This window comes from Lonchura striata, chromosome 1 (assembly GCF_046129695.1).
Source record: "Lonchura striata isolate bLonStr1 chromosome 1, bLonStr1.mat, whole genome shotgun sequence".
Lineage (NCBI taxonomy): Eukaryota > Metazoa > Chordata > Aves > Passeriformes > Estrildidae > Lonchura > Lonchura striata.
Window position 1 is genome coordinate 136,522,299 of NC_134603.1, and position 24,288 is coordinate 136,546,586.

General features: G+C 37.4%; 1 protein-coding gene across 4 annotated transcripts in view; it reads right to left on the minus strand.

Moving 5' to 3' along the window:
• Positions 1 to 22,447, minus strand: part of TRDMT1 (tRNA aspartic acid methyltransferase 1) — a 29,174-nt gene extending 6,727 nt beyond the window's left edge. For 2 of the 4 annotated variants that reach the window (XM_021551687.2, XM_021551686.2), the window contains exons 1-8: positions 22,384 to 22,447; positions 14,197 to 14,306; positions 12,496 to 12,572; positions 10,954 to 11,025; positions 7,162 to 7,227; positions 5,647 to 5,716; positions 4,288 to 4,371; positions 3,427 to 3,794 (exon numbers count right to left, since the gene is read on the minus strand). In XM_021551687.2, coding sequence (XP_021407362.2) covers positions 3,427 to 3,794; positions 4,288 to 4,371; positions 5,647 to 5,716; positions 7,162 to 7,227; positions 10,954 to 11,025; positions 12,496 to 12,572; positions 14,197 to 14,306; positions 22,384 to 22,447 — 911 coding nt within the window. Of the gene's footprint in view, positions 1 to 3,426; positions 3,795 to 4,287; positions 4,372 to 5,646; positions 5,717 to 7,161; positions 7,228 to 10,953; positions 11,026 to 12,495; positions 12,573 to 14,196; positions 14,307 to 14,822; positions 19,404 to 22,383 lie in introns of those variants that run through there. The other 2 variants (XM_021551690.2, XM_021551689.2) reach the window with 2 other exon arrangements.
• Positions 22,448 to 24,288: the final 1,841 nt, after the last annotated feature.

Below are 24,288 nucleotides of genomic sequence, written 5' to 3' on the forward strand. Positions count from 1 at the left end.
TCTATGCAGAGCAGAAGACAGAAATAAGAAGAAAAACAATTAAATCCAAGTAAATAGTAAGTAAACTTGAATTCTCAAATTCAGCTGTTCTGCATGCTTTGTGGTTGACTGCTTAACAACATGTTTACTCTGTAGTCTCTTCAAGGCTATCATTTAAATATAATCATGGGCTTTCAGAAACATGCTCTGTTGGTGTAACTATGGCAGTTTGAACATTCTGAACAGAAAGAGACTGAGTCAAGACAACAGATGTCTTTGTCCTGTGGAAGGACTTCAGAAGATCCCCTGCATTACAGGGATGTGGTCTGCATCAATTGTTAACAGACACTCTTCTCTAGTTTTATCTGTACAACTGTAAAGGAAATTATAAAGGTCTTTTGTTCCACTTGGGACCCATTCCTAAAGCATGGCACTAGTTATGTTTCAAGCCTCTCTAACTCCACAGCGAATGAAAGAATACTCTCCCTTCAGCACAGACACAATGACCCAGCATGGCTCAATCTTGAGTATTTCAACCTCAGCTGAAAAAGCTACAATTAGTTCTGCCAGTAACAGCCAGAGCAGCACTCATTTTAAAACAAAGTGGTTACAAATCTTCCTCAGGATTAGAACACCTAAACACTGTTACAGATTAAATACATGTGGAATCTGTTTTGTAAATATATCATCTTTAATTGGTTAGTTGCATTCTGCAAATTCCCTAACACAAAGTTTAACAATGTGATACACACAGCACTGAGGAATCCTCATCCTCTTATATAGCATCTGGTAATATTTCAGTTTACTATAACTGAGCCAAAATGAATAAATGGGGTAAAATTCAGAGTGGTATTGAAGTGTTTTATTGGGAAAAATAAATATTCCTGTCTAAATAACTGGCACTAGAGTACAGAACTCCACCCCCCGCAAAAAACAATACAGTTGGTGTCTGCATGCACTGAAGGCTGTCTGTGTGTATGCGTGCTGGTTTTTAATACAAATGTGGGCATATGGCTAATGTAATGTTAGCTGGATTTTTTTATTATTATTATTGAAGGTGCTGACTACAGAAAAGTTAACATTCCTACCTTAGACCCAGAACATAATTAAATTTTGTCACAGTAAAAAAATGACATATTGATTTTCTGGCAAATTTCATTACAAGTTTCATTACAAGTTACTATGAAAGAAGTTGGCTTAAGAAATTACAGTCTTCAATTTTCATCTGATTCAATATTCCCTGCCTCTTTTATTTCTGTAAGTTTGAAAAAAAATCTTTTCATTTCATACATGTATTTTTTCTGGGTATATTGTGTTGCAATATTTTGACTGACAGAAAGTAATTTCCACAAAGCAAGAAAACTCTTCTGTAATTGATATTTGCACTATTTTAAAAGATATCACTTCTCTTGTCAACAGCATATCAAAAATTTAAAGTATATCTGGAATTACTACATCTAGAGAAGTTAGATACTATTTTTATTTCCTCTGTCCTTTAAAATAGTCAATTTCCTTTTAAAACTTCAGCCACCACAAACACACTCCTAAGAGAAACCACGGTGGTGGTAGTCTCATGGAACTCAACAATCATTCACTAAGTGCCCAGGAAGTCAGGATCAGAAGGGCACACCGAATTACCTGCTTGATCTCTCATGCATTACAGGCCATTACATTTTGCTGTATACTCCACCAAAGCTTTTCAAATGACATACTCTGATATAGCAAAAATCACTGATGAGCTATCTGTGTTTAAAGTCCCTGAATTAGAAAGGACTAGAGAAGGCATATCCAGATTATTTCCATCACATGAACCTTGATAGAAATACCTGAAAACCAAAGAGAAAAGAGGGAAATTTTTCTCCCACTCTCAAAGCTGATGGTCAGCACAACTTACAAGAAAGACACCAGACAGGCACAACAACAGACAGATACTCTGTACTATCCAGAGTGCTGTTCCACCCCATTCAGGGGTCTTTTTCCTAGATCTCATGCTTCAGAGAAATATAAAAACAGAACTTCTGGAACAGATGCAGAAGGGACTTATTTTTGGCCTCAGAAAGTGACTTTAATGAGATGTAATTATAAACTCTCTTAATGAAGAGCTGTAAATGAGATGATTCCACTGAGAAACATGTTGGCAACCTTATTCCCCAAAGGCTCTTGGAAAACAGAACAAAGATGGTAGATCAGACAGAGCTACCACCACAACTACCTCCATATCAGCAGAAGGATAAGAGTCACCTTCCCCAGTGTCAGATTTCCTACCAAGTACAGAGACTTGATTTTAACTACTCAGGAGCGTCCTTGAGTGTGATTTTGATAAATATGACCACAAACTACTATGATGTATTTTAGTGAAACCACAAGTGGCCAATTACTTTTGATGACACTTAAGGCATACATAGACACATCAGACACCATTCTGGCTAAGGGTTTTTTTGACTAATTTAGTTAAGAAAGATATTCTGCAAGATGCTGACTCCTCCTCATCTCAAAAGAGTGAGGGCAGAAAAGGCACATACATATATATCAATGAGACCTGAGGGAAAGCCTTTCCCACTGCACAAATTTCAAACTTAGAAATTCTTTTTCTCCTTCTTTACTGTATAAAAGTTAAAAAAAACCTGCAGGAATTCTGTCAATCTGGCAGTCTAATTTCTCCTAATTAAAAAAAAAAAACGTTACAATTAGCTTTAACTCATCATCTAAGACATTTTATTGAAACACTCAGCAAACTCAAAAAACCAATCAAATTAGAAACATTTATCAGAATTAAAAATTCCCGCAAATTTTCAGGCTCCAACCAGAATGTTTCAATACAAATGCATTCAGTGGAAAAGCTCCTGACCAGGTGTCCATGGAGTTTCAGAACACTCACCAACTTCTAGAAGTCAAACTTAAAATTGCAAGGTACAAATCAGAAAACTACTAGACAGAAAAGCACTGATGTTCTGCTCCATCAAGTATGATTTGTAATGCACCAATCTAACTGGTTTCATGACAATCCACAGCTATTCTGATCTACATAGCTGAAAAATCCAAGAAATCAATAAAATGAACAGTGGAGACAGACTTAATGAGGAATGGATCTGTCATGCATGAGACTTTGTAACTTCATTGAGCAATATAAAGCAATTCATTAATGAATCAGCACTATACCAGTCTACTGGAACCATATTTCCGCAGGGATAATTAAGCTTCTGTGAAGGTCAACAACAAATGGCAACTGTCTTTTGTGAATGCCTTTTTGGAGTGGACACATGATGTTCTGCCAGACAGATTCTCATGTAGGCATTCCACTGGACCAGAAAGCACAATATATAAGGAGATTTCTTTCAAAGGCCTAGGATTTTTTGAAAAAACACCTATGATTTTACAGACACAAGCGAGAAAATACACCTAAATTTTCAGGACATGATTTAGCAAGATATCTTCTTGGCAACTTACCCTTTTGTAAAGCACGTGGATCTCCGGCAGGTGGGTTTAACAATGTCTAACAAGAGAGCATAGCGCAGTAAGGACTTTGGTGGTAAGAAATATTGACTCATTTCTTCATTTTCCTCTTCCAAGAAGTCTTTTAGCATTTGAATAGAGGAATCATTATCCTGATTATGTTTCCTTTCCATTTCTTCTACTGTTTCAAGCTTAAACAGAAAAGGCCCTTTTGGTAGACTCTTGCTGCTGGAATCTGGACCAATGTTTGGATCCAGATTCTTCTCCTCAGAGGACAAAGAAGAACTGGTTTCACCCACTTTGTCAGCGACTTTTTCCTTGAGTACACCTTCTGGATCCCGATCTGGGAATCTTGTCAATATCTAAGAAGAAATTGTGACAAAAATAAAATTAAAGAACTGTATTTAATAAACAACTTGACAGTCAACCACAAAGAGAGTAAGAATTCCTTCTGAGATGCTCACAATAACCTTTAGATGTCATTTTCATGAATATTTAAAAAGTAGTAGTATCAAGATTAGTTGACCTATTGGCAATGATGTCAGAACAGCCTCAAATAACTGCCTTTGCAGAAAGACCTTTCCAAGTGTGTAAAAAATATAGCAGTATGCTTGTTTTCTAGCCCACTATCAGGCTAGAAAACACATCTCCCAACTGTCTAAAGCCATCTAAGCCACAAATTTGCACATCAGTCCTTACAAAGCTCAATATCCAGGCTGAAAAAGGAGACAGAAGTTAACTTTTCTGTTGGACTCACTCACTCTTCTCCATTTATCAACACACAGCACTAAACTGAAAACTTAACCCTCACTCTTCATGAAATGAAGCAAACTGAAGTAACATGAATAGACTCACTTGACCAGGAGCTTGAAAGGAAAATGGTTCTTGTTGAAGTTTTGCAATTAGAAAATACCGCAGCCTGGAATTGGGAATGCCAAGCTGTAATCAAAATTCAGAAGCCTTTAGTCCATGTGATAGTAGAGAAAAAGTGATCTATAGCATCATACAAGTTATCTGCCATTAGATGCAGTAACAGAACTATGACATACTAATATATTTTATGACTTCAGACATATCAGTATTCACAGAATCAGAGACTCATAAAATGGTTTGTGTTGGAAGGGACCTTGAAGGTCATCTAGTTCCAAGCCCCCTGCTGTGGGCAAGGACACCTTCCATTAGACCAGGCCAGCTCAGAACTGGCCTTGAACACTTCCAGGGACGGGGCATCCGCAGCTTCTCTGCGCAACCTGCTCCAGTGCCTCACCACTCTCATCACAAAGAACTTCCTCCTGAATATAGCCTAAAACTACTCTTTAAGTTTGAATCCATTCCCCCTTATCCTGTTACTACAAACTCTTGTTAGCCCCTCTCTGTCTTCTAGTTTCCCATCAGGTACTGGAAGGCTGCAATTAAGTCACCCTGAAGCCTCCTTTTTTCCAGGGTATTCTCTAGGTATTAGTTGATAATATCTACACACTTGTAACTTCCATACCTAAGTACTTCCAAAGATCCAAGTGAGCAATTATTCTCTGCATCTCATGGTTTTGACCTTCTCTGTAAATGAATATGAATGTAAATAAAATTTTATGTGACACAAATGTAAAAATTCACATGCCTCACAATTTCTTGGGACAGGTACTACCTGTTTTCTGTTAAAAGCAAAAAAGTCTCTCTTTGCCTTTTTAAACAAGGAATGTAAGACACCTAACAATTAAATAAATCTATCACAATTGGTTTTCAAGCTACATTCTATTAGCTTCTCTCAAATATTATGGTACTTCACTGATTCCAGTTAGTCTTGCACAATCCGAAATCTCTCTCAAATTTTTTTCAGTTTCCAGGGTGACATGGAAACAAAGCTCCTCCTCCCACAAGAAACAGTCACATTTTCTGTGCTGGGAAATCCAGAGGCTCTGAAGCAATGAGGCTCCTGCAGGGAAAACCACCTTCCTGGTTACAGTGTAAATTCATGCCTTCTTAAAAATATCAAACGGTAGCAAAGCAATATGGGACTAGGATCTGAGCACAAACAGCAATACAACACTGGCATAAGCCAGTATGAGAAATCAGAAGTCATGTCAGTTGGTTTTCTCTTTCAAGTGTACCTCAGCTTCAGGCATGACTCTCTTTTCTAATACAGAATTTTCAAATGTTCTTGTACTCAGTACATTTTGAACAATTAAATAATGATAGAGCAATTTTAGTACTCACACAGGTTGGAGACAAGAGAAATTCCTGATATTTAAATCCACATGTTGCTAGTGTTTGCAAAAGTTCATTTCTGAAAGGAATTAAAAAGCAATTATTCCCTTCACCTAGTCTTCAGCCTCTTTTTTAATCCTAAATAAACACAGCTTAAATTCAACATCATATTTACCAAAGCATTCATTGAAATAATTGGACAGCAAATTATTGATATGTCATCCATTACTGAATTTGAGAGACAACATATAAAGTTCAGTGTTAGAGACTATTATACATTCAAAGGCACCTCACTCTTACTACAGTGCAAATGCCTCTTCAGAAACATCCTATCTCTAGGAAAGTAATTGTAGTGTGTCAACAAGGAAACTAATCAGAGGGGAAGATACTCTCTTTATTGAGATTCATAAAACAGGAGATTAAAATCACTACGAATAGCTCACTACTTCCTGCTGCTCCTATACACAGCACCAGTTAAACCTAACAAAAAGGCTAAATAGAGGGATGACAAAAATCAGTAGTTTTGATTATAAAAGTGAGGTGGGACAGTGCTTTATAAACAATGGAAAAAGACTGTAAGGGAAATAATCTTAAAAATACTTTTCTTCTGTATTCCATACAGACTGCCCTAGACTGGAACTATACAATAGACAGGAGCTGTGACCTGTACCCAGCATTGCATGTGAGACTTCATCCCAGGTGTCTTAAGAGAAAGTAAGTGTCCTAACTGGGGTGTTTTCTGCAGTACAGCTTGTTCCAAGCACTGGACAGCAAGGCCAAGCCTAAGGAATCCTGGGGGCTACAAGAGAAGACCTTGAACACTGAACCAGTTGAGCATGACTCCCAGCTGCCTGCCACATTCATTAAGAGCATGACAAACAGGGTGGCAGCTGGTGCTATAAGGAGTGCATGGAAAGATTCCACTCTGTTTCAGTGAGAACTGAGAAGAAAGATGGCAACTGTCTCCTGCTTTGGTCACAAGAGAGTCTTCCTGCTGATTAGGTAACTGTAGTGACACATTTCCTCTTCCACATTTCAGACAAAGACTAAATACAACCTTCTTACTGTATCTCTGGATGGCAGCTCTGAACCAGGGATAATCTACTAACAGTGCACTCAAGAAAGCCCCAAGACTATTCTGTGACCATAACACAAGATACCATGGGATCCTGTCATGAATAAGCCCCTGAAGCCTCTGATTGTTACACCTATTACTATTTTTCTTTTAAAACTAATTCTGACCTTTTCTAAAGCAAACATGATCATCAAATAAAATCAAATCAAATACTCATCAAATAAAACTAAAAATAAAATACTGTTGTATTTTTTCCACTTAGAGACACAACCAATTATTTAGCAAGCTCTTTTCACAACCTAAGATTTTAATTCCTGTCCCATCTCCAGCTATTTTGTTAACTCCAATTCTAGGAAATAAAAATCCCTTCTGAAGAATAAATCCCTTCTCCTTCTAAAAAATATATCCTTTTTGCAAACTAAAACCTGCATAAATTAAGTAGAGTTTACCTCGCAGAAGAGGATTCAAACCCTTTAACGTTTTCTAAAAGTAGGTATTTTGGAAGCTTCTGAAGCCTACAAGGAAAAAAAAGCAAATCAGTGTAACAAGATGTAAAGTACATTACATTCATCCACAGATCTGTTTAGCTAGTAGAAAGATCAAAGTATTCCCACATCATGCTAGCTGTTAAAGTTTAGCATCCTTGAAAAACCAACTGAATTAAAAATGTGGACTGCTGGTAAAAACCACAAACTCCACCTATGTTTGGATGAACACCTGTACCCTCTTGTACTCTATGCATGTACTTTTGAAAATGTTTATCACTTTTCATTTCCTAAAGCAGATTATTAAATAGATTCAGTGTATAATAGGAAATATAATTGTTGGGGGAAAGCCGGTTGCTACTTAGCCATAAAACTGTTGTTTTCAAGTGCTCATACTGGAAATCAAGGTCAAAATGTCACATAAACCTTACTGATAACACATCAGAAATCATATTTATTTAACTGGTTAAAGAAACACAACATATTTAGAGTTCAAACTGCAGATATTCTCAATTTTCTAAACTTGACTTTTTTATTTTGATGGGGAAGAAGGTGTCTCAGCTTTAGGATCAGTGCAAAGGTCTGGAAATAGGCACATTCCAAAACCAGCGTATTAAATCTCTGGAGAAAAGAGCATGCCCAAACTGTGCCAGGGACTGTTCCAGCAATTTAGAAGCATAGATGATTCAGACTCAAGTCTCTGAGAACATTCTGTAGCACTGATTAATTCTCTAAGACTAATGTAGACACACAATGTCAGTCACACACTGAGATCTCAGAACAACATACAGAAGTAGGATGTTAATGCCTGCAGACAGCAGCTTCATGCTTATTCAATTTAGTGACTTTGGACTTCCATTAGAGCAAATCACAGCAGAATTTGTTTCAGCACATTTTTAAATACCACCAATTAAAGACACATGAATTAAAAGAACCACTGTATCTCACAAGAAACTGGAAAATGTACAAGAAACTATGCCAAATTTAAAAATACTAAAAATAATAGGGAAAAGGTAATATTGGGCTGAAAAAAGCAGCATCAGCCAAATTCCTTGCAGAGGAATGGAGAATATATCTGCTGGTATATCTACCCACACTCTTCATCATTGACTACTATGAAACTTATTTTCAGCAATGAACCCAGAGCACAGCCTGAAATACCAGCACTCACAGGGGATTGACAGATCACAAGGCAAGTAATTACTGTACAAAGAGGAAGTGTTAAATACTTGGTAGGTATTAACATTAAAAATGTTTCTGTAAAAGCAGCATTTTGATGTTTTAGTATTGGATTTTGCTGGGTTATGGCTTGGACACAATAAACAGACAGTATCTGGACCACTTGGGTTGGACTTTGCTGGCTGGGTGCTCCAAGGATTTCCCATGTCTTTCCAGATCTTGAAACTGTCCTTTCCATTATCTCTAATATTTGTCATCCCAGGCTACCTCTGAATCTCATTTTAGTAATTCATTATAAATGACTGAACAGAAACGAAGTACATCTAAGGGATGAGAAATGATTTTATACTTTTCATAAACTGCATGCATACAGCAATTTAGAATGTAAACAGATCATTCCCATAATAAGAATTTCTTTTTTTGGGGCTGAAATACTCCATATTCAATCTCTCGCAAATGTATCATATTCAAAAAACACATAAGCACTATCTTAGTAAAACACAAATCCACTGGAACTGAGAAAGTCTACAGAAACCACCACGTTGAACCTTCTACTGACTACTTAGAGTAGGTGCTGCTTCAAGAACCCTCCCCAAGGAGATAAGGGACATTAGCTGTGTCTCCTGGGATGTTGAGATAAAAGTGAGACAGCCAAGCCCAAGCCCTTTGCATCATGATGATAAAAATTCAGGTCCTGGAGTGTCTAAAACTCTGGTTTTGAGAAGGAAAAGCTTCTGCTGTTTATCCAGCTAAGTCCACAGCAGCGGGCAATATTTCTGTATTAATGAACTACAATGTCCAAAAACAGCCAGCCTCTTAACTATGTTTCAGTTTAATGGAAAGGAATCCTGAGGTCAGGATGACTTTAAGGATATGTAGATACTGTTATTCTGACTAATTATTAACTTAATCAGTATCTGCCAGGTTTCATTTATCATTTTAACAGATCAGTTGGATACCTGTATTACATTTCTTGTTCCTCAAAAGAAATGCTTTGCAACTTCTAAACAACCCACATTCTCTCCCTAATTTTGTGTCTCTGACAGAAGCAGGGGAGTAATAATAACAATTCTTTTTTATCTAGGAATTGTCTAACTTACTGGGCTACAGAATCTGTGTTTTGTTCTGTGTTGTCTGCCACAGATTTCTTATGTATGGCCCTGCCAAGCCACTCAGCCCTTCTGTGTCATTGTTCTCTCTCTGCTCATGACAAAGGCAAAGACACAGTTCCATTTAATGCTGTTGGCTGCATAAAGTTTCTGGAACAAGGATGAAGACTCTTTTCTCTCAGTGCTAACATCACTTTGAAAGAAAGGCTTTTTTGTACTGGCTTCCTTCTGTGTTGAAAGCATTCATGAAAAAAAAAAATTAGTAAAAGAGATATCAAACATTCACCTGTCCTTTTCCAATCCTGACAGCAAGATGAACTAATGGAGGAATATATAGGGAACAGCTGTCCTAGTCTCCAGGTGAAGAAAGACTGCCACTAATAAAAATAATTATGGCTGTTTTATTAGGAACTGGGATATGACCAGGCAAAAAACAACAGATTAATTCAAGGACACTGTCCAGACAATGCAGTGCTATTCAAATTTTTTAGTATTACTACTCCAAGCAAGAGATTGTACTACAGACCAAAAACAAATCTGCCCCAAGATATCTAGAAGCAGCACCAAAAAGAACAGAGACTTTATGAATGAACAGAAGTGGTTGCAAGATGCATTGCATTGTAGAGTCAATAGCATACTTAAACCAATTTTCAAATGGTACCTTATGGTAAAAAAGGCAACCCCAACTGGGAAGAAATTATGATGTCTGGCTCCAGATCAGAAGGCTGAAGGATAGCTTTATTAAAACTATACTATATTACATTAATATACTATTTAAAGAGAGACTATCCTATTCTATTTACATACTTCTTACTTAGCTATCAACCTCGTGACTGCCTGCTGAGAGTCCAAGAAACAGCCGGATCCCATTGGTCATTGAACCCAAACAACCTTCACCAGAATCCAATCAAGCAATCACTTCAGGTAAACAATCTCCATACCAAATTCCACATGGGGAAAACAAAGGAGCAGAGATAAAGATTGTTTTCTCTTCTTCTCTCTGTGCTTCTCTTGAGAGACAGAATTATGTCTCTCTGTCCTGAGAATGTGAATGCCACAGTACCTCTTCAAAAGATGACTATATGTTAAATCTAACCCAATATTTTAAAAACTTTTCATGTTTCCATGAGACCAATAGGCAAACTACTCCTGTTTCTATGTAAAATCAATGCAAATTTGAAGTTGAACTGGACAGAACTCTTTTAATTTATCATCTAGGCACAGTTTAAACAGACATAATGAAAAGGAAACCAGATGATGAAAGCATATACAGCAACAATGAAGTGATTACAGCATTAGTAAAATGCAAGTATTTGTAAGTCACATATGATCATGTGAAAACAAACACAGAATACAGCACTAGTAGTGTCCCTCTAAAACAATAAAGATTATCTTGTCTTACTGAAATGTAGAAGACCTAGTTACAACAAAGTCTAGCTTTACAATGAAGGTAGAAGTTCATTTATACCTTGGGAGAATATCAAGGATATAGAGAAAGCTCTTGGTCCGTGGATCGGACACGTCACCTTGCAGGCCAGTTCTAAGAAAGAATAAAGAAACACCGGTGTATTACTCAGGGCACACTGGCATTTGAGTTACATCTTTCTACAGAATGCTGACACTTTGCTTTGAGTTTCGAAAGGGGATTCTGCAAAAGCATCACGTACAGACAGGAGGACCTGCTCACAGAGGCAGTGTCCTGAGAGATGCTCTAAGGAATGAATGTCTGCCCCTGGAATCCATCAGCTCACAGCAAGGTTAAAATGGAAGCATTCAGTAATGAAATCCACTCCCCTGTCTGCAAAGGCTTTAGCATTCTGGTCTTGTCCAGCAAAGCCTTTGAACATACTTGGCTCTGAATGAACAAAAAACCCCCACTGGGTTTCTGGGAATACCCTGCTATTTTGCACTGAATATATTAAATTACTTCTATGAATTAAAGCCTCATTGTTCACCATTTAGCAGGATTGAGCCCACATGAATAACTTTGGAATCAATTTTCTAACACTAAACTGGAAAGATTATGTAGGTTACAAAAATGGTAATGATGCCAGGCGTGTGTTTCCCTAGCTTATACTTGTATTAGCTAATAAAAAAAAAAAAAAAAAAAAAGCTTGGTAAGATAAGAGCTTTAACATGTATCTAAATTAATTAGCCATACAGATTTTTCTTTTCATCGTATTATAAAGAACAAAAATCTGAAATGTTTCCTATATACATCAGAGGTTTGTTGTTTTGTTTTTTTTTTTTTTGTACTAATTCATTTTTACAGATCAGTACCATTTTACAGAGATTGCTTTTCAATCTTAGAACATTCAATGAGATATACTTTCTTACACAGTCATTATTATCACCATCAACAGACTTTTTTCATTAAGCTCCTACTTTGCATGAGTGCAGTTACTAGAATCTTACCCCACTGGTCACTGCTGTCAAATGATATGAATTCCAAATTAATCTGACAAATAACATCTCATTAAACTCACTCTTTAATCATCAAGATATTTCTCCTTATCATCCATAAAATCATTTCAAAGCCATTATCCTTCTGGTCTTGGCTAAAATAGAAATATTCTTCAGAATAATCTGTCTGTGTACATGAGTACAAATAAAACCACATTACACTCTTAAGTCTCAGGCAGAACTGAGAAATTCCAATCCTCCTTCTGGAGTTTCCCCAGAAAAATATTAGATTAGTATCTAAAAGGAAAGGCAGGACTCCTAAACACTAAATTTCACTATTAGAGGAACAATACAGTTCACAAAATTGGTGATTAGGTTAAACTGAAATAATATATACATATGCAAGAAGGTGATCAACAATTAAGATGCAAATTGCTGCATTTCTTTCACTTCAGTAAACATCATGGTGAACAGAGCTATAACACATTTTCTTAGGAAGAGAAAGATACACAGATTACCCACACATAGTGTCACTCTTGATAACATTTCTCCTTTGACCATATACAGTGCAATAACTACACTTTTTTCCCAAGTGTGCTGTATCTACCTTGTAAAAGGCTGACAGGGAGGACTCATCAAAATCATATCAAAAGATAATCTGTCAAATTCTTTCAGTGTTATGCCCTGAAAACAGAAAAAAATTGAAGACTGTTGAGTGCTGTGAACTGTATGAAATTCTCAAGTAATCTTTCCAGTCAAACCCCTCTTACTTCCACTTAGCAAAAAACTACCTAATATATCACTTGAGCTAGTAATTTAAAAATATTTTCTACCTTGGCAGACCATAAAATGTAAATATGCATTCACTGCTCTTCATATGAAACAAAACACTAATACTAATAAGGTTAGCATTTATACATAATCGTGAGGTTTGTATCTGTTCATTCTTTGAGGTGTTTAGTGGTTCTTTCAGTCAACTGTTACTTCTCCTGAAACTAAAGTATCATTACTCAGATAGGAAGTCTTTGAATATCACAACCAGTGTTCACATACTCAAAATATGTGTAAACATATCTGAGAAGAAAAGTAGCTCAAGTGCAAATATGATAATTTTTACGGATTCAAATTATGGGTTTTAGCTCTTAGGAGCCCACTGGCAATGCATCCTATAAAGTCTATTTCATAGTTTTTCCCCCATAAAAATTAGTCAAAGATATTGTATGGCTGGAGTTCTCCTCTACAAAGACAATCCTGCTTAGAAAATAAAGAATTAGGTCTGTGGTAGGAATTAATTACACTGGTAGAAATTTCTCTAAACTAATTTTTCACCAACACTAGAGGATCAACACATTAAGGGGCCAGGAGGGAAGGACAATGATCAAGTAATTATGACTTGGACAAAGAAATCACTCCTTACATATTCTGAGGGATACCTATACAGCTAATGTAGCTACCCTCAGAACACTAGAAAAAAGCTGCTATTCTTTTCCATTATATTTGAAGAAGGTGTCACTGGCTCTAATAATCTGCTCTTGTCTTCTATAAAATGATACAGGCAAAGATTCATATTCTTTTTCCATTATAAAACAATAACCTATCATTTAGCCAGTTATAATTGAGTGCTGAATAAGCAATTAACCTTTAGCCGCCTATTTAACTCTTACTTAAACTGGTGTCTTGAAACAGGCACAGTATCTTTTACTGTCATGTTGTAAAACTGTAAAAGAAGATTCAGAAGTATACAGTAATTTCTAACTCAATCCATGCAAAACGTCATGCCTAGCTTGCCCATCATCTATTAATACAGAATCCAATTTTACTTAGTTATTTTTCAAATAATTTGGCAAGTGACAGAATTCCTAAAACATTTTATCTATTGAGCCCATTAAAAAAGATTTCAAGAGTGTTCAGTCCAATATAGTTTTTTGTGTTCCTCTGAGCCCAACTATAACTTCAAAACAAAAGCATGCCCCTAGTAATTTAATTAAATTTTTTCAAAGTACATGAAAATATTTTTTTTAATCCAAAAATATGATTTTTGACATTCCTTCAGTGATGATAAGTGTTCCTCTTGACATTTATATAACCTTTCTTCATGCAGAAGGCAAGACTTACAAGAAAAGCCTTCAGTATGAAATCCCTCTTACTTCAACAAGCAAACACAGCACAAGCAACCAAAGTTAATGCAAAACTACTTTATTCATAATAACATAAATATTTCTGTTTCTCTTGTTAGTAATAAAGACAGTGAAAGCAACTCACATCTTACAAATGCCAGACTATGGTGAAAAACATATTAATTACTCACCTCAATAGTTTTTGCCCATAACGGTGTGCTGGGAAAGTTGTGCTTATAAACATCATTGGCAAGAGTGTTCACATCAACAGCAGCTACAACTTCTGCATGTGTGCAGCTTTCTAAAATTAAAAAAATAATTTGAAAACTCTAGCTTCTCTTTACTACTCTTAGAAAAATGTATTTGTTCAGTTGTCTTACAGCATTGCTCAAAACCAAAAGGCAAATTACACAATCAAATTCTGCTGTGTTATCTTTGAAACTTTGTATAAAAAACATACTGTTTTTCTAATCATATGGGCAATACTTCCCTTCTTTATATATCCAAAAATGGAAGCTAAAGTAGATTAAAAAAGTAGATAAGTAAAGTAGGTAAAAAAATTCCAAACAGGGTGCACCTCTACAACATTTTCACCTCTGTGCAGGTCTCTGTGGCCAGCAAGTTCCTGGCTACAGGAATCCTAAGTCAACCTGCCAAGCCCCACTGCCACTACCTTATTCTCTGACAACTTAAAAGAAATAAGTGTGTTATTTTAGAGACTATTTTTTCTCATTATGAAAAAATAGCACCAATACGTTTGACATATGTCTACTCTTCCAATAAAAATTTAAGCTTCCTGAAAAACATTTGTGCTTACATTTCAGTAAAGCCTTAGGCCTCAAACTCAACTGCTGCCTCCTTTGAGTTAAAGGTCCCAAAATACCAAACTTGGCAGCTTCTCCTCCGTTGGACAAAGGTGTTATTGAAGAGAGGACAGTGTAACAAACTCACAGCTAAAACCCTGAAATAAAAATAAACTAAAAAGAATGTAAATAAACAACTGTTAATTTATAGAGTAACAGAGTAATAGGTTCTACAGAAGCTAAAGAGATAAAAAGAGCGGTGTTTACTCCATTGCTCATCATGTCACACTATTTGTTATTACTAAACACAATACCTTCACTGAAGCTTCTTATCCAAGAAGACAGGTTGTGGTTACTGTCACAGCTGCAGGCAGAGAAATGACCCTACCTCCTGATACCCGAGATCAGTATCAACCACCAGGATATTTACATTATGGTCGGCATTACAAAGCCTCAGATGAAACACAGGCAACTTTAAAAAAACTTTTGTAAACCAAAAGAAACAAGGCAAATAGCCACATGCCTTCGAATAATCTATAAATATGCTCAAGTAACACATTAACAAATGAACTTACAAGACACCGTATGAATTACTGCTAGTCAGCTAATTATTTACAGTTTGAGAAGATAAAAGCCCAACTGGAATGATCCCAGCACATTTAATTTTGAGTAATGAAGTTACCATCCATCCACTATCTTTCAGGTTTTCAAGGCTGTCTTAGTCAAAACTAAGATGAAAGAGAAATCTGGGTATTGAAAAAAATGTAGCAGACATTTTAGCAAGGACCAAGCTGGTTCTTCCAGGTTTATTTGATGCAATCGAGGGCAAAAAGATAAGGTTTTTCACAAGATAAATACTTACAGACCATTAAGGGTCAACATACAAATCATTATTTGCCATTACTGTCTTGACCTTTTGACCAGAAGTTGTAACTGAGAACTAAATACAGGTGTATCCACAAGGACAATAGCATGACTACACCTGAGATTACAGAACAGGTAAGTTAACACTGACACCTAGCGTGAAAAGAAAGCTGGATGAATGCCTCAATTTACAAACATATGCAAGAACCAATACTCTCATCTTCCTAAAACAAAGCTGCAGCATCTAAGTAACAGGAACAAACTTCCAAGACTGTTAAGAGACTGCTTTTCTCACTCACTCCTTCAGTTCTTAAAACATATTGTCCTAACAAGCTAACTCTTACTGTGTTTTCCAAGTAATCCAGAAGAAAAATAAAATTTAAAAAATCAAGACCCTCAAATTATTATCTAAATTAACACATAGTTTAAAAAGGGCAATTGGGAAGGCAAGCTGTGTGCTTTCTCTCACAACTCATGATTCAGACATTCTTTTTTTTACTGCCATCCATTCAATATCTCCCTGCACACATACAAGCAAAAATAGCTACTGAGGACTTCACAGGCCCAAAAGGCTGGGGATACTGGAAGAGAGCACACAGCTAATAGTAACCTATTGGATCTCCTTGCAATACAATGTTCAGTCTAAACCAGAGATGTAAACCAGCATGGAAAATGGACAGGAACTTTTCTTGAAGTATTCCATCTGAGATCCTCTCTTCCTAATTCAAAGACCTGATAATTTTTTCAAAGCTTCTCCTCCATTTCAAATTTGCAGCTCACTTGAGAATTCCTGTTACAGAACACACTCCCTCTAAAAGCTGATTAAGCGTATTTGTGTGGAAATGCCCTGGAAACACATGAACCAGCTCAAGCAGACAAGCAGCTCTCACACATCCAACCTAACAAAGAAAAGCTTGTGTAAATTTCAAACAATGAGAAAATGCAACATTTTTAAAGAACTTCTCCTGAAAGTTAAATAACATTATGTCAAGCTGTGATATTCTGTTTTTCTATAGCAATTACATTTACTACTTGAAAATTACTATAAGGAATGCACCATAAAAAAAGCCTGAAAGCAGAATCTAAGAAAAACAGAATCAACACTGTGTTTAACTATCCCCACTGACAAAAGGCACAAAACCAACTCAGGAATCGCTGACTTGGTGGGATGTTAAATCAACTCCCCAAAATACATAGAAGAACTTCAATATATACACATACACAGCTCTGGGGATTTTTTTATCTCCCTCAATAAAGTACATCAAATTTTCAAAACAAAGATATTTAAGATAATTACAAAATGCAGAAAATAGTATAATTTTATTCAGACTAAAGAAAAAATAATACACATATCCTAAGTGAAACTAAGAGGCTGCTGGAATACATAATTTGCAGGATTCCTCAACACCAGTCTTTGAACTGAGACTTTTCATTTCTGAGCAAGATGAGTTCAAATAGCTCAAATGGAAGCCACAGACATGATGGGGAAGTTACTGAGGGAGGTGTTACAACTTATTTTTATGCAGACTAGATTGTAGTATTTTCTCTTGGCTGAAAGCAGGTGAAATCAAATTTGTATCATCCTATTAGTAATGTACTAAAAGCTTAAAACCTATTGGGACACAGACAACAGAAAACTCTTTGACTGTTACTTAAACTGTCTAAAGAGGCAGCAATCACACTTTGGGTCCCAGTTCTCTACTGAATACACAATGCTTACAAAGCCCTTTCAGCTATGGAGTTGTCATTCTTGAGGGGAAGGGACACTGCTGTAAGGACTGGAAGGTGATGCATCTGAAACAAAGACAGGATGTGTGCATTAGCTTCTGATTTGAAAAAGTAAACCCAAAGAGTGTCACCTTCAAATGCCAGAAATAACATTTCTGACATTACAATATCTGTCCTTTTCCTCTTTAGAATTGATTCCTTTGTCATGTGTTTCTGCAGACTTTGAAATTAATATAGATCTGTTTATATTCACTACTGTACTTTTGCAATAGAGTCATCAATGTCAACAAAATACATGAAATACACTGTGTTATAGCAAGGGTAGTGGTAGATTGTAGTATACTGGAAAATAGGATCCAGAACAATTATCTGTTCTGACAGGTATATGGAAACAGATGGAAAAGGGAAGATTAGTCACAAGTTTTGTCAGTCCTGTTTCCTTTTAAAACAGAGAGCAAAGATTTAATTTCTGAGTTGTCAGTTCTTGGCTGAAATGATTAGGCTGAACTGTCCATGGCTACAGTCAACATGACTATCAGTAAACTCAATACTTGGTTCCTGCAGAATATTTAGCAACTCCCTTCACTGCTCTATTTGTAAAGGATTCTATCATGTTAAGCCATATAAACCTTATAAACTTACATTATAGCACAACTGGTACCATCCTGTGCTACAAAGAGCTGTATTTTGGAGAAGCATTAAATTGAGTTTAGGCGTAAAAACTTGCTCAAACCAGCAATCTGTTGTTTTGCATTGTGCTGAATGCCAGAGCCAGTTTTGTCTCCTTTGCCTCTCCTGGTGGGATAGCTTTGCCCAGTGTAAATACACACACCAGTTTACTGTGCTGTGCAATTCACAGAGTCAATCAACTAAAATGAACAAACACAGCTGACAGAGCACAAGAGACAATAGCTGTTACTCTGTAAAACTGAAATATAACAATTGCAGAGGAAAAATATCACCAACTTCATCACTGCAAATTTATGGTATTTTTTTAGAATATGTCCTTTAGTGTTTCATGCAAGAAGACTCTTTTCAGGGACCTGGCAGATTACAAATGCTTGTGGCAGAGACATGGAACCCATTTTTCACGGGAAAGCTGCCTAAATTAATAAACCAGTTTAGGTTTGTTTTGGTTGGGAAGGAGGGAGAGCGGGCTGTTTGTTTCATGGAAAGTTACTAAGGAAATTAATATGTAGCCATAGATTTTCTAAAAATAAACCACTATTTTTCACTGCAGAAACTCTGCACTTTATAAAGAACAAATTAATTCACACACACATAAAAAAAATTATCATAGATTTAGACATATTTGACTTAAACATTAATCTTTATAAATACTAAAAGGCTTGGGCTACAGCATGGGAAGAAGAAAGAAATGCACTTTCATCCCTTAGCTGCCTCAGTCTTTCAAGAGTATGAATATGAACAGACCCACTGATTTCTGACTTTAACTAAGTTCAACTTTACCATCTTTTGATGGCATCTTTATGAAAAGATACCAGCAAAAGATGGTATATTTTTGCAGGTCTTTGGCGTTAAAATATTATTATAAAGCATTCAAAATCTAAAACCAGAAATTCTACATGTGCTGAATTATCTATAGCTAAAGTACCAACACAGAGCTAGACAATCCCCAAGATTTTTCTTTTTCAGCTTCAGACTGAAACCTACATCCAGAAACAACTTTCTCAACTTTCTCTTCACTGACAAAAAGAATGTGATTAAACTATGAAACTATGTACTCACAACTTCTATGTACTCATTACCAGGAAATACTTACAAGAGACTATAAACTTCCATCAATATGTGAAAATGTAATTATTTTTTACGGTAGGCAAGGACAATCTCAAAACCAATTGCATAATATTTGGTGCCAAATGCATTCTATGTTAATGATAGCTGCCAAAACAACAATCATCTTCATCCTGCAAGCTATACTACAACTAAGTTTTTGAAAGATCACAGCCAAGAAGGGCATTGAGGTAGAAAAGTCAGTGTCAGATTTCCTGAGAAATACCTATTTGACAACTGAAACACTGGCAATTTCACAGAAAAGTAGAAAGTGGGACCAGCTGAATTAACCATAACTAACTCCATTACATGGCAGGAAGTAGGTTACAAGAACTGCAGAATCCCTTTTGTTGAGCAAGGCTTTTCTGGGATGCTGCCACTGAAATATTACATGCTCCCTTAGTTGTCTACATATTCCTATTATTTTTCTTGGCTTATAGATTCACTAGAAACCATACTAAGATAATATATTATTATACATAATCATCATCTGTTGTGCATCTGGCTTATGGAAGCACTGGCACAATGGAGGCCTTTCTTTCAAACTTCATATTTATATGGAAAAAAAAATCCTACAATCCTTCTAATATTTCTATACATGATTTAAAAGAAGATGCTGAACAATCTGCCACTTGCTAAATGAAGGATAGGATGAGAGACCTTTTCAAACAGCATGGTTTCATGTACAGATACAGGCCAAAAACATGTAAGAAACACATTATTAAAGTACTTACAGCAGAACATTCACTTCTTCTCTGTTTTATTTGCACGTAAAAGCAAACACTTTAATGCCCCTTGACTTTACTTTGTTCATTCATAAATTGTGTAAGAAAACTGAATCCAGATGTCTAAAGGACTTTAAAAACCAGGAGAAATTATCAAATGCCCAAGTACATTTCTGCTCCTAAATGAAATCCAATTCATCAAAAATAGTTTTATATAATAACCTGTTCTTAAATACTTTGTGCAAATTTTGTAGGACACCTTTTAATCAATTTGCCTATTACTTTTAATAAGATTCTAAACAATATTTTCATCTAGAAGTGTATGGTTTAGACGTTTCCTGAGACATAAGCATTTCCCAATGCTTATGGGCTAGACTCTCATAGGCTTCCCAGACAAACAAGCATCCAGATTGAAAAATATTATACCAACTGTAATGCAAATAGCTTTGTGTCTAGTCACTTTGCAAATTTCAATTGGTACCCGACCATTTTGAACTAGTTAGGGTCATTTACACAAATAATAAATGTCCTTACTTACAGTCTCTTTATCTGCTTTGGCTGATACCACTACAGAAAAAGCTCAGTTTTACTGTTCATACCTATTGCCATTTCTTCAGTCAAATGCAAATCCATAAGAACAGAAATTACACCAAAGACTGACACTGAATCAGCTTTGTCAGCAAGTTCAGAAACAGTAATGTAGAAGTAAATGCACCTTTTCAGGAAATTATAAAGGGGGTTTAGTTAAGTCCTTCAGTCTCCAAACTACACCATTAAGTGACATGATTTCAAGACCTCCTGTTTGCAGTAACTATTTGCTGGGGCATCCCTAATTCTGTGTATCTTGGACAAAACTTTACAGTCTTCAGATAATCTAATGAGGCATTCCCAACATTCCCACACTTTTAGGTATTTACTGAGTTATAAATTATGTTTTCCCAGGTGGAAATTCACAGGACATCACATCTAGCATTATAATTTATTAAACATTGCAGCACACTACTAAGCTGCCCCAAGACATCCATTATTATGGCAAAAACACAGCTAGATAATTCAATAAAGAGTGAAGAAACCATGGTGTAGACTAACTTTCAGGAACCAGTCCACTTTCTGCGGAAATATGGAAATATTTTATAATACAACAAACATGGATAGCTTGCCATCACTTCAAGAACCTGGTTACCAGAAAAGACGCATGTTACCATTAGTGTGTACACCATATAGAAGACATAACACACTGTTTTCATTCTACAAAACCTCCAAAATGTGCAGTTCCAGGCAAAGCTATACTTGCCTCTTAATAAAGAATGTCTCTGGAAATAAGGAAAATACATCCTCAAAAACAGGTGGCTAGGAATAATGCAGGAAACTATTTTGTTGTGTATTTATATACATATAATAAATACATTAAAATATATTTTATATATTTATGTTCATAAATACAGCACTTAGATACATTCAAGCAAAAATAGAATAGTAGGAAAAATGCTACTCTGACAACCGTGTGTTTTAAGTAAATAAATTATGCTAAATGGATTTCAGTCCATAAGCATAGCCTTAATATTCCATAGCTCCCTGGAAAAATAGCAAGACAAGGCAAGTTTCAACTGGATGTTTTTATGACAATGCTCTCTGCTAATGCTCCTGAAGGCTGAAAGATTTGAAGGATTGTAGTTACAGTTAAAATTGTTATCGTAAGCTATACTTATCATAAGTGATTATCGTAAGTTATACTAATGTGTGTTGAGACATGGCCTTCAAAGTAATAAGGTCCAGGGTACTTTACAACAGAAATCAATAACCCTAACTCAATTTTTAATTTGGGGAAGCCAATTCACAGAGAGTCTACAAGATCTGCTGAAGGTCACCCGGGCCATGCTTTAACAATTCAGCAAATTGAGCTCCAGGGTTCCTTCTGCCAGATCAAAAACTCACCTGGGAACGTGGTGTGAACTCCCTATACCAGCTGAAATTCCATATTTGATTTTCATGTTTATAAAATATTACACCAGCCTCAGATGGTCAGGCTTGCTCATACTCAACACGGCTCAGCTGTTCACCTAACTATGGCCTATGAAAACCAAGTCCACGTGTGGGAAACCCTGGCTCCTGTGGTTATCATCCTGGGCATCCCAGTGATCCCCATCCCATCTGCAGCAGGGGTGCCTCTGTATGACACAGAGCACATAATAACAAGCACAAAATCACGGCCTCTGCAGAAGCAGCTGCCTGGGCCAAACAAGGAGCAGGGATCCTTAATTCCAGTCCCAACGTGCTCCTGGGTACCTGGTGCCACACGCCGGACTGGGCCAGGGGCTATGGGAGAAGAGGGGCCACCTGTGCCCGCCCATCGGCAAGGGAGGCACCCTGCACTGTCCCCCTTCCTCGAGGCGGGGCCCTCTCGGGAAGGAGGATGGAGCCCCCGAGGGCGGGGCGGGCAGCACGGAGCCCCGCGGGCCGGTACCTCTGAGGGCCTGGTGCATCCCGCCGATGCCGCTGTACAGCTCCAGCACCCGCAGCGCCGCCATGCTCGGCCCGCCCCTCCCGCGCACCGCCCGCCCGTTCCGCCGCTTCCGTCCCCGCCCGCCCCGGGGAGCCGCGGGCCGAGGCCACCGCCGGCCCTGCCGCCCCCGGGGTGCCCGTGGGGGTCAGGCCGAGCCGGGGCGGCCGGCGCAGGGAGCGGTGGCTGGGCGGGTGCCCGAGTGCCGCCGGGGCCCGTCCTCATGAGGGGAGGCGGTGCGGCTGCTGCCGCGGGCTGGCGCTGCCGCGGGCCCGGCGGGCCGCAGTTAGGCGGACGGTGATGTTTTCGGAAAGTCCTTTCGCAGCCCGCACAGGAAAGAAGGAAATTACTGATGAAACTGCGCTCATTTGCACCAGCGCTTCTTGCTAAATTGAGAAGGAAGACACTGCTCAACGACTCTGTTGCCCCTGAAAAGTGTCCACTCTCTTAAACAAATATATATATATATATCTGTGTGTGTATGTTCATATATCCGGTCTTTTAAACAAATACATATATATATGTGCGTCTGTGTATGTATGTACATTTATATGTATCAACCAGAGTAAATGCGTCACAGACTGTTGCATGGGTTACCCACCACAGTCAAGCAGACACTCACCTACGCCTCAGTTTGCAGATTCAGATTGTAAAGTGAAGATTAAAAATTAAAAAAAAAAAAAAAAAAAAAAAAAACCAAACCAAACCTGAACATGTTTCTCCACTAGTTTCTTGATTTGATTATATTGTTGTGGAGCCTTTTGGAAACCTGTCAAAAACAAGATGGGTTTAAGGAATAGTTACTTTTCTTTAGCAGCTGCTTCATACACAGCGTGTCATAGTAGCTCCTACCACTTGATTTAGAGTGGGGGAAGAAATTTTAGCTGAAACTGGAAGGCAAAAAAGGAGGTAAATCTGCTGCCTTTCAATGCACTCCTCCAAAAAAACCAGGATGCATGACCTGTGGAAAACAGTGAAATTAGAAACAAAATTTCAAAGTAAAAATATCAGTCCTTGCCAGTTTTTTTTTTCAAAACAGTGCCATCATTCACCTGTCATTCACCTGGATCTTCATTATCAGTGCTAGGGCTGCTGCTTTATTTGTCAGCCATAGAAGGTGACTAAAACAAGAAATTCAAGTCTATATCTAGTCTACATCACTTGAAAGGAAGTGCGGCAGCTGAGACACCAGAGGAGAGCAGCAGGCTTTGCAACCAGCTGCATGCAGATTTCCTGCATTGGTGGTTGATGGAGAACTGAGAAAGTGGAATTACATGGTGCAACAAAACTAAAAATGTGCTTAGTGGTGAAAAGAGTCATGGGACAAAGATGCTGAAGGCTCTGAAGAAAATTGGTCAAGATGAGGAAGATGGGTTGCAAAGAGCAAAGTTGTTATCAGCTAAGAAGATACACTTTAATAGAACCCATTCAAGTTATAGATGCAAGGTGAAAATAAAGAAAAAAGTTACTTTTAGACTATTGAAACCAGTAAAGCCGATGAATGAGTTTGAGTTTCTTGTCTACAGACCACAGCAATGCCAGATACTGTGATGAGTGGGAGCTGTAGTCAGCCAGAAACAGTTCATTTATTTGGAGCTACCCAGTACCTGGAGCAATTAATAATAGACAGGAAGACAGGGATGAGATCTGTTTTTTCTTCTTCTTTCTCTGCCTCAAAGGTATTTTTGCCATTCATACACAGGAAAATTGGAGTCATATGGAAAAAGCAGCAGAGATGTGTCTGCTGTGCTGGTTGGTGGCATTAGATTCCCAGCTCAGGGGAAATCCTCCACCTACTTCCTCTTCCAGTGTAGTAAACTGGAGAATATGATCAACATGCCTCCACTCTGGCGACAAAAAAAATTAATA